The 11,154-nt window shown below is 44.1% G+C and overlaps 1 protein-coding gene across 2 annotated transcripts; it reads left to right on the forward strand.

The window, feature by feature from the left end:
• The first annotated feature begins 913 nt into the window (after window positions 1-913).
• On the forward strand, window positions 914-8,710 carry LOC150044198 (melanoma antigen preferentially expressed in tumors-like). Of its 2 annotated transcripts, XM_090321582.1 has the most exons (5): window positions 914-1,003; window positions 3,184-3,250; window positions 4,767-5,072; window positions 5,515-6,123; window positions 7,877-8,710. In XM_090321582.1, exons 3-5 carry the CDS (start codon window positions 4,777-4,779, stop codon window positions 8,421-8,423), a joined length of 1,452 nt encoding a protein of 483 aa, XP_090177708.1. In that variant the 5' UTR covers window positions 914-1,003; window positions 3,184-3,250; window positions 4,767-4,776; the 3' UTR covers window positions 8,424-8,710. The 2 variants fall into 2 exon arrangements, with proteins under 2 accessions (XP_090177708.1, XP_090177709.1); XM_090321583.1 differs by lacking the exon at window positions 3,184-3,250.
• The last annotated feature ends 2,444 nt before the right edge of the window (window positions 8,711-11,154 follow it).

An 11,154-nucleotide genomic window follows, 5' to 3' on the forward strand; every position in this document is an offset into this window, starting at 1 on the left:
TGGGCTGGTTGGTCTCTGACAGCACAAACCATCCCTGTTTCCCAATCACAGGGTTCAGAATTCCCGGCACAGTTCGAAAGGCCCTTCGTCAGGGAGCCCAGAAGGGGGCAGTCAAAGGCAGGCTTTCAGGGTTTCCATGTGTTTCCTAAGCACAGGCTGACACCAACAGAGGCAACAGAAGCTCTTCTAGGAACCACAGCTATGGCCAAAGCAGGCCCTTCCAGAAGTCTTAGTGTATTGAATACACTCATCCTGACGAATCTCTTGAGAACGGAGACAAGGCAGCCTTTTCAAAAAAAGCATGAGCAATTTCATGGTCTCCCAACCTTCAGAGGAACTAACTCAGGGCCTATATCATTGCTTTAGAAACAGCAACGGAGTCCTCAGTTTACCCAAATTCCATTCTTCACCCAGTGGTACACTAACACAGTTGTGTCTCTGCTAGTACCAGGAGCTGGCACAGTGCTCAGGGGGGCAGCATGAGAGCCACTGGCCCCATCCATAGCCACCCACTGCTCCACTTATTTCAGGTCCTAGCTTTGTACAAAAAGAGCTCAGGGCTAGTGCCCAGGCCCTATCTTGAGTTCAAGCCCTATAACCAACCCAAAAAAATAAAATAAAAGGCATAAAGTGGAGCTGTAGCTCAGGAGTATTTTCGTTTGTTTGATTGTTTGTTTTGTTTTTCCAGGATTTGAGGGCCAGGCAGTGTGTCCATGAGTGGACAATTCTTCCTTGCCAGGAACTCCTGAGATCTGAGACAGTAGGAATTGAATATCCGGTTTTCTCTACTGTCTGTGCACTAATGAACTAGCTGGGGCTGGCTCTGGAATTTGGCTGCCTAGATACCTGAGTTCCAAGTTCTGCTTGGTCCTTTGTCCCCTTTGGAGTGGTTGTCCTCTGACAGGATCTTGACAAAGGATTGCTGAGCTTCTGATGACTGCAGCACCCACTACCCCTGTGCAGAACTGGTTGTAGCCAGTGTCTCAGCTTCAAAAAGACAAAGGTAATTCAGGTATACTTTATCAGAACTCCTATCAGACCCCAAAACCTGCCTAGCACCTCATCTTGTCCCTGGGAAATCTATATAGGGACAGGATTATTAATTTCGTCCCAAGAACAAGTATCTGTGTCCTTGGGTAGTGTCAGGCATACGCGTTCATATACCTGCATTGCCTCTGAACTCTAAGAATTGATGTCTTCTATCCCTAACACAAAAAATTAGAGATAGGGTAATGACAAGGAGTGATGAGAAACATACTTCAATTGCTCACAGACATACATAGAAAAAAATGCCAACACAAGTGGAAACACAGATATAGCCCAACACAAGAGAACAAGAGAATAAACAAAACTTGGGCCATGTCATCCAAATGTCTATGTCTTCTCAAACTCATCTGCTGAACCTCATTGAAAAGGTGATGTTAGTAAAAGAGGAGCCTTTCTGACAGAATTATTTTCTATCTCTAGGATTTTTTCCCAAGATATTTAAAAATTATTATTAGTAGTAGTAGTAGTCCTGGGGCTTAAACTCTTGGCATGAGCACTTTCCCTGAGTCTCTTTGTACTCAAGGCTAGCACTCTACCGCTTGAGCCACAGTGCCACTTCGGCTTTTCTGAGTAGTTTACTGGAGTGACAAGTCTCACAGACCTTCCTGCCTGTGCTGACTTTGAATCACGACCCTCAGATCTCAGCCTTCTGGGTAGCTAGGATTACAGGTGTGAGCCACCAGCACCTGGTTCCCTTCCCTTTTAAAAAGTTTTCAGTTTTTATATATACCTATAGTTTATATATACAATGCATCATGGTCAGTGTCACCCTATCAACATCTTCACCCCATTCACCCTAACCCCTCCCTTATTTTCCTCAATTCTGTGGTATAGACAATACATTCTTGCCTGTATTCTCCCTGCTTCCTCCATTCTTCTACTCCTCCCCTCTTGGACCCATCCTCCACTCTTGCAAGTACCCACTTACTGGTACTTATTTTGTTCAGCTCTTAGTCTTTCTAAAGAATTACACTATTTGAGTTCTCCGTTGAGTCTATTACACTTCAATTAATTCATTCGTAACTGCCTGCATACCAATCAGTGTGTTTACTTACAGACTTACAGGCACATTCTACCACAACAAAATCTATTTTAATTACATATGGCGTTTCAAAAAGTGAAATTGTTTTTTGCAATTTTTCTTCTTTTCCCCTTTGGTCTTTGTGAAAGTGATTTCTAGAGGAGAACTAAAACTAAACCTGCTTAAAATGAAATCTTCCCTCTTGAGGAAAATACCTTATTTGTGGGAATTTTGCTCGAGAATAAATATTTATTATATACCAAGTCATTATACTGTGTAACATTTATGATTTGTCATTTTACAAGCTAGACTTTCTTTGGTAATAAAATCTCTTTTAATTACTGATGGCATTTTAAATTTTTTTTTGCCAGTCCTGGAGCTTGAACTCAGGGCCTGAGCACTGTCCTTGGGCTTTCTCAAGGCTAGAGCTCTACCACTTGAGCCACAGCACCACTTCTGGCTTTTTGTCTGTGTATGTGGTACTGAGGAATTGAACTTGGGTCTTCATATATGCTAGGCAAGCACTTTATCACTAGGCTAAACTCCCGGTCCCTACTGATAGTATTTTTTTAAGTACCGTCTTTTTTTTTTTGTTAATTTTATTCCTCTTCTTTCCTTTGATCTTTGTGAAAGAGACTTCTAGAAGAAAACTAAAAAGGTTTAGTAACTTAGAACTCAAAACATGGTGATTACAGTAACAATATACCATATACCCCAAACTTAGTAACAGTAGATTTTAAGTGTTCTCATCAGAAATTAATGAGTGTATGAGGTAATGCATATGCTACCTTGAGTTAGTATTCTACATTGTTTACATGCTTTAGAATATAAGTGCCATAGCACATACAAATGTGGTCAGTTCAAAAACATTACTTTGAAGAAAAATAAAATTGGAGATTTTGTTTACATTTATTTGTTCCCCTCTACCTCTTGTTAAAGTGGTAACTGTAATAGACATATACATATCAAATGTTTTATAGTGTTTCAAATGCTAATACTTGTACATGGTGTGTGTGTGTGTGTGTGTGTGTGTGTGTGTGTGTGGCTTATTCATATGAGGATTCTTGCATGACTTCTACTCTGAACCCTTTCCTTCCTACCTGAATTATTTGCAGGAGTTTTATAAAGAGGCTGGGTTGTGTCATGTACCATTCTCATTGATAATGTCCTTGGCTAATACAGGTAAGCACCCCTAATCTGAATATGAGAAATTCTTCCAAAAATCTGAAAGTTTGTATACCAGAAAAATTCCACAAGAGAAAAATTCTATACCATGAAGGGTTTACTTCATGAATAAAAGTAGTAAAATGCTACATAAAATTACTTACGGCCAATATATATATATATATATATATATATATATATATATATATTAGGTTTGTAGAAAACATACTTGAGTTTTGTTTTTAGATGAGATGAACATCAAGGTATCTGGGGCTCTGGAACCCCAGTGACTTCTAGTACTAATCTTTGGTAAAACTAGTCTCTCAACTTTCCCCCCTAAGGGCACTAGATCAGCTTTGAACTGCCCTAAGACTCATTTTCCAGAGGCGGTAGAATAAGAAGAGCAGTGGGTGCTATGGACCCGGCCATATCAAGCTCTGGGCCAGATGCTGGTTCTAGTGCCAGCAGACATCATAGCAGGGGCGCCGGAGCCAGCCCGAAGCAAACCAGGATTCCTGAAATAGGGGGTAGGGGCTAAGAAAATAGAAAAGAGACAAACAGATGGGGTTCTGGGGGACTCCAGCCTAAGTCAGCAGCCCAAGACTCCAGCCTAAGACTGTAGCCTAAGGCCGTGAGCTTAAGACTGTAGCCCAGTTTATTTCAAGTTCCCACCTTAAATACTCTTCTTAAAACTAGGGAACTGCTAGGGGCTACATTCGTACAAAACAGCAATCAAGTCACAATTAGGTTAAATAACAAGCGATTTACATTGCCCAAAGTCATCCTGATAACAGCTTACACAATTGTGGGGGGCCAAGGTCACTGACCCCACGTCGGCCTCCAACACAGGAGTTTTGTGGTGACTGGATGAAGAATGGAATTTGGGTAAACCAAGGACTCTCCTGCTGGTGCTAGAGCAATCCTGTTAGCCCTGGGTTGGTTCCTCTGAAGGATGGGAGAAAATGAAGCTGCTCATGGGCTTGTCCTGACAAACGCTCCTTGTTCCATGCATGCTTTCTCTGAAGAGCTAAAAAAGTGCCCCCATTCAGAAGCAGCAACCCTCTTGTTGTTTATGTAAACTGTGAGTGACCCAAAAGTGCACATAAATTAAAGAAATTAAGTCCCAGGAACTGACTTGTCTGTGTTAAAATTAACCAGAACTCGTGTAAATTCAGGGGATGGCATTTGTTTTCTAGAACCATACCATAAAACTACACTCAGACAGCTAATTAGGACTCTACCTGCATGGGCATCTCCCTTAGCACCTGCCTTGAACTGTCCCTAACCCCTACCTTATCTCACTCCACTAATTGCTGAATTGCTGTGTTAATGTAACTCTATAGCCTTTGTCTTTCGGTAGAAAAGCTGTTCAGGGCTTCTTCTAGGCTCCCTCTGTTTGGGAGTGTAGGACCAGCCCAAGCTAGCCCGCCTGAATAAAGCCTTGCTTTTGCATTTCGGATCGTCTGACTCTCGGTGGTCTCTTGGTGGTCGTCTTGAGACTTGGGCATAACACCTCTATCATCTTTTCGGGCAGAGTCATCAGGATGAGCATGTACCACCGCCTACCCAGTCTTCTGGAGCTGGCTGCGCAGAGCCTGGTGGAGGAGGAGGCCTTGGCCATCGCTGCTCTGGAGGAGCTGCCTGTGGACATCTTCCCTCCTCTCTTCATGGCTGCCTATTCTGAGAGATGCAGAGAGACTCTGAAGGCCATGGTGCAGGCCTGGCCCTTTGCCTGCCTCCCTCTAGGAGCCCTGATGAGGAAACAGCAGCCTCACCAGGAGAACTTCCACGCTGTGCTCAATGGACTTGATGCGCTGCTTGCTCAGGAGGTTCGCCCCAGGTGAGGAGGACCCACAAGCCCGGAAGCACTGCGATCCTGAGCATGACACGGCTGAGGGGAAGGGCACAGAGAAATGCATAGGGTGGTCACACTGAGGAAGCTAACCCTGACGTCAGATCAGGAATGAGCCACAAGACAATGCCCAGATTACTGAAGGAACATATATTCCCTCTCTCCTAGTGGCACTTCAAGTTATGAAAAGCAGGGGCTGCGGGTATCATCGTAACTCAGCACTTGCCTTACACTTTCAGATCCCTGGATTCAAACCCTAGCACTGTAACATAAAGTAGAGAAGCAGCAAGTACCAGGATGGACCTTAGGGGACAAAGCAGAGTAAGCCGCAGGGCCTCCGTGAAGAATGGAACAGCTATCATTTGCTCTTTGCCTGAGTCTTTGCTGAGACTCCTGCTGTCACTTTGTTGATTTCTGGTTTTCCTCACAGGCGGTGGAAACTACAAACGCTAGATTTACGCCCCAAAATGCACCAGAACTTCTGGACCATGTGGTCTGGTAGCAGGTCTAGTCTGTGCTCATGGAAGGAGACAGAGGATGCTCAGCTGATGAAGACAAAGGCAAAAGAGGATGATTCCCGAACGAGGGATCAGCAGCCTTTGGGTCGCATAGAGGTACTTGTAGACTTGCACCTAAAGAATGGCATGTATGACCAGTTGCTCACCTCTCTCATTAGGAAGGTCAAGCAGAAGAAAGGTTTGCTCTATCTACATTGTATGAAACTGAGCATTTTACCAATTCCCTTCCAAAACATTAAGAGGATCATGAAAGTGGTGCAGCTCCATACACTCCAGGAATTGGAAGTGCGCGGATCCTGGAAACTGTCCACTCTGGGGATGTTTGCTCCCTACCTGGGCCAGATGCGCAACCTGCACAGACTCCTCTTCTCTCACAACCACACTTATCCTTACACATCCCTGGAGGAAAAGAAAATGTATGTCAACCAGTTCTGCTCACAGTTACTCAATCTGCCTCACCTCCAGGAGCTGTGTTTTGATTCTGTCTCTTTTGTGGCAGGCTGCTTGAACCACATTCTCAGGTAAGGGGTGGATACCTACCAGAGTAGGCCTTTCTTAATTTCAACTAAAATGAGGGGTATGTGATCTCTGCCCAAAACTGATTGTGCAAGAATGAACAAGCCCTAGGAATCAACATATTTTGTTATTCCCGAGTATGGCAGCCAGTATGCAAGTAAAGGGACTACTCAAGTAGAGGTTAAAGTTTATCTTCATCTCTTTTCTATTGTTGATAGTAGAACAGAGGGTAAGTTTGAAAGAAAAGCACTTTAGTGTGGCTCATAATTCTGTTCCAAAGTTGAGGAGTTGCATCTAGCAACTCACAACATCAATGGCAAAGACTTGTGCAATGGGAGCACAAATCTGTAATTTGAGTACTTGGGAGGATGAAACAGTACATCAGAGCTAGCCTGGGTGTGCACGTGCAAATGGGTGTGCTTGAACTCAGCCTAGGTGATGACCCTGAGCAATTTTTGCTCAAGCATAGCCTTCTACCACTTGAACATCAATTCTACTCCCATTTTAAGTTTTGGTGGTTAAGTGGAGATCAGAGTCTCACAGATTTTTCTGCATGGAGTGACTCTGAACTTTGATCTTCAGAGCTCAGCATCCTGAGTAGCTAAGATTGTAGACAGAAGCCTCTGGCAACTTTTAAGGCCTGTTTGAGTTACATAGTGAGAACTTATCTTTTAAAAAACCCAAAAGTAATAGGGGGTGGAAGGTAGAGAGAAGTCCACAGACCAGTTTATATAGACCTACTGTTGAAATAACCCATTACCAATTAATGACCTCATTATATAATTCTATTAACCATGGTTGAGAGTAGATCTCTAATCACTTCCTAAAGGTCCCACCTGATACTGCTCCTTAATAGCACAAGTGAAGGCTGGAGTTCAACAAGAAGTTTGGGAGGGATAAACCATATTCAGAATTATAATATTGAATACAGGTTATCAACAAAGTATCTACTAAGAAAACTATTCAAAGGGGAAGTTAGCCTCAGGAGGTTGGCTCTGAGAATTCTTCCTTAGGAAATGACTTAAGTCAAAATGATTAAAACTAAGCGTGGAAGACATTGAAGAATGCCTATCAAACATTGCGTTTTAGTCTGCAAACTTTACTCTCATCCAGACTGAGAAATTGAGCCTCTCCCTTCAAACCTCATACATCTATAAAGTGTTGAAGTCCAGAGAAGTGAATATGTGGGGAATGTATGATTCTGAAGATGAGGGGAAAGAGGAGTGAAGAACTGAGCTGTGATAGATTGTATGTCTTCCCCCAGTAGCCTGGCAGTACCTCTGATCACTGCTGACTCTGTCCAAGTTTATCCTTTGTTTTCCAGTAGCTATTGCTTTTAATTTTTTTTCTGTTTTATTAACTGTAAAGCTTTTCTATTATAGTGCAGAAACTAAGCTTCATGGAAGCCTTTCCTTGCTATGACATGGATTCTGGCTATTTTATGGGTTTTTGTTTTGGTTTGGTTTGGTTTTGGTCATTTTGATTTGTGCTAACAATTCCTAAGAAGTGTAGGTTTTACTCTGCTCAGTGGGATAAACAAAAAACAATCTGTTTGTAAATCTGACACAAACAGCAAAAACAATGGAGAACAGACTTGAGTTATCCATTGAATTGCTTAATTGCAGCTCTTGCATTCAATATGATATCTTGGAGGCACTATGCAGACTTCTGCTTTCCCTGTTTGAGGCCTGAGTCCTGTCTACAAGTTGCCACCCAGCACCACCAGTACCCAGCAGTAACTGTTCTGTCTCTCCCCAGGTACTTGAGGTGTCACTTGAAGATCCTCTCAGTCACCAATTGCCTGCTTTTGGAATCAGACTTGATACATCTCACCGAGTGTCCCCAAATCAGTGAACTAAAGGACCTTAATCTAACCAGGGTTAACATGACCAGCATACATGCTGAGTCTCTCCAAGCTCTGTTAGAAAGAGTGTCTGCCACCCTACAGAATCTTAGCTTAAGTGAGTGTGGGATTACGGATCCTCAACTCACTGCCATTCTACCTGCCCTGAGTCATTGTGCTCAGCTCAAGACATTTGACTTCTGTGGGAACGCAGTCTCCACGGCCATGCTAAGGAGCCTCCACCAGAACCCTGAGCTGACCAAGCTATGTCGCATGATGTATCCTGCCCCACTGCAGAGTTATGACGATGTCCCAGGGACCCTTCATCTGGGGAGACTCGCCCAACTGCATAGCACACTGAAATGGATGCTGCATGAGCTGGGGTGGCCGAATATGGATGGCTTTGGCCCCAACCCCTGCTGTCATTGTGGCCTCAGTACCTTCTGTGAGCTGAGCCCCTAAGTACTGCCTGCTTAGCTTTATTTAGGCAAATGGACACTGAAGCACAGAATGTGTTTCTAGAAAAAAAAGTCACAATTGAGATCTTTGGGGAGAAAAACTATACAGAATAAAAACATGAATCTGAATTTCTACAAGAGGTAGGGGGGGTACACGTAGGACATGTCCCTACATGGATGATTGTTGTAAAGAAATGACCAGAAATAAAATGAATATTAATGTAAACCACATACACAGCATGACATATGAATCTGATTCACAGGCATCTGGATTGAGTGAGAAAGCAACAACCTTACATCATATTTAGTATTTGTATTCTGTATTATGACATTCTCAGGTAGCCCTACCAAAATTCATGATTTTTCTCTCCATTGATCCTCCTCTCTATCAAACTGGTAGGGTGCTTTAGAGCTAGTGAGATGCCTTGGATATGGGCTCCTGAGACTGGTGACATTAATACCTAATTGAGACACTGAACAATATTCACATGACAAAAAAATCATGTGCTCAGAAGAGAAGATACAAAACATTACGAGCTTCGCCCAGATGTGGTGGCTTATGCCGGCAATCTCAACATTTTGTGATACCAATCCAAAAGTACCGTGACTGAAAGGTCAGATGGTGTCACAAAATTGGTAACTTATCTGAAAAGTTAATACAACTTCTAAAAAAACAGATTGGCAGAACTAAACCCAGAAGCAAGTGAGAAAACTCTTTCCGCAATAAGAGCCCTTAATCAAATGACACCGGTAAATTCTACCAAGTGTGTCTGGTGTTCATTTTACTGCTTCTTGTTGTTACTGTTATTTAATGTTACTGGCTTTAATGTTACTGTTTTTTCTGTTTTGGAGTTGGAAAGCAGCAAACTGTTTATGCCTTGAGCAAAAAGAGCTCAGGGACAGTGCCCGGATCCTGAGCTCAGTCCCCATGACTGACAAAAAAAAAGTTTTCTATCAGTCAAACGCCTGTGATCTTTGCTACTCAGAAGGTGGACATACGAGGACGGTGGTTCAGAGCCCGGCTGGGCAGGGGAGTCTGTGAGATCCTTACATTCAAAAACCAGGCTCACGCCTGTCATCCTAGCTACTCGGAGGGCTGAGATGTGAGGACCCGGGTTCAAAGCCAGTCTCCATCGAACCAGCAGGAAAACCGGCGGTGGCGCTGTGGGTCCAGGGGTAGAGCGCTGGAGCCTTGGAGAGCTCAGGGGCAGTGTCCGGGCGCACCAAGCCAAACATCCAGAAGTGGAGCTGTGGTCCAAGCGGGGCAGGCAGCAGCCCTGACGGCGAATGCTCGGGGGCAGCGCCGCGGCCCTGCGCTCCAGCCTCGGGGCGGGCACACCTGGAGATGCAAGGTCAAGAAGTGTTCACAGCTGCTGGTAACAACCCGACACCAGCCCTGGGCCCCCGCGGGGCCGCCCCTGCAGGCCCGGGAGGCACCTGGGCCACTCACCTCCGCTCAAGCCCGCGGCCTGCGGCTCCACGCGGTCCCTCGGCGCACAGGGCGGACGCGGGCGCCCAAGGCCGCGCACGCCGCACGCGGCCCACAGCGAATCCCGAGCCGACGCCCGCAACTTCCCACGCCACACAGGGAACGGCAGGCTCTCCCCAGAGGCCTCCCTTCCCCACGGCTGCCCTTCCTCGCCGCTGCCCCGTCCCACGACCTCGGCGCGGCCTTCGCTCCCCTCCAGCCTCGTCGCCGCTCTGCACCGCCATGGCGGGCCGTGTCCAGAGTTGCAGGTCTGCGCATGCGCACCCGCCGGCCTCCCACTGCGCAGGTCTCTCTGTTCCTGGGTCGGTGGGGGTGGGGCCTCCTCTCAGGATCCAATACCTGAGAAGTCAGGTTCCAGCTTCCTGAATAACGAGGATTACAGGCCTGAGCTATAGGTGACCAATTTATAATCCCCCTTTTTTTTTCCAAACAGCATTTGGTGAATTTCATTATGTTGGCTTAAGAGAGAGAAGTAAAGAGAGAATATACATATATATATATATTCATCTAATAATGGTATATCACTTTTCCCCCCAATAATGTGTTTATCTTGTTTTATCAAGCAATACATTTGAGACTCAAAATATTATATGCCACTCATAATTTAAACATGTATTCAAATCATATATAGTATCCTATGTATAATGTATTATAGTTATATATAATTTGATTACTGGGTTGGTTTACTTTCTGATTTAATTATTGGTCTATAGTTATCAAAATTGAAATCTAGATCTCTGTCAGGAAATAGATTAAAATAACCAGACTTGGAAAATTCTTCACACTGATGAGTTATAAAGGCTAAATACAACAGTTAAAATTTACACCGATGATAGAGAAGACATAATAAGAAGAGGAACTGTGGAAGAGCCAGTGGGAAGGAGACAAATTGATCCACACCAAGAAAACCTCCACAACCCAAACTTCTAGAAACCGTGTACTTATTAACAAAATGTATGCAAAATGTATCTAGCTGATAGGAAAAGTATTGCCACAATTGTTTGAGTAAGGTGGTCTAGCAGTGTGTTGAGCTAGCAGCAAAGCATCTTAATAATGGATGATCCAAACCTATGCAATTCTGAAAAGAAGGTTCATAATAAAATAAGGAAAAGCTTCTAAAGTTCTCCTGTCCCAGGAAAATGGGAATTTGTGGGGAGAGAAATGAAAAGCAGATGTATCAGCATATATCTTTGTATATTCTTTGATCTTTAAAAGAGATTTCCCTCTTTATTACAGAAATACATAA

This window comes from Megascapheus bottae, chromosome 30 (assembly GCF_031878675.1).
Source record: "Megascapheus bottae isolate mThoBot1 chromosome 30, mThoBot2.hap1, whole genome shotgun sequence".
In the NCBI taxonomy this organism is placed as follows: Eukaryota; Metazoa; Chordata; class Mammalia; order Rodentia; family Geomyidae; genus Megascapheus; species Megascapheus bottae.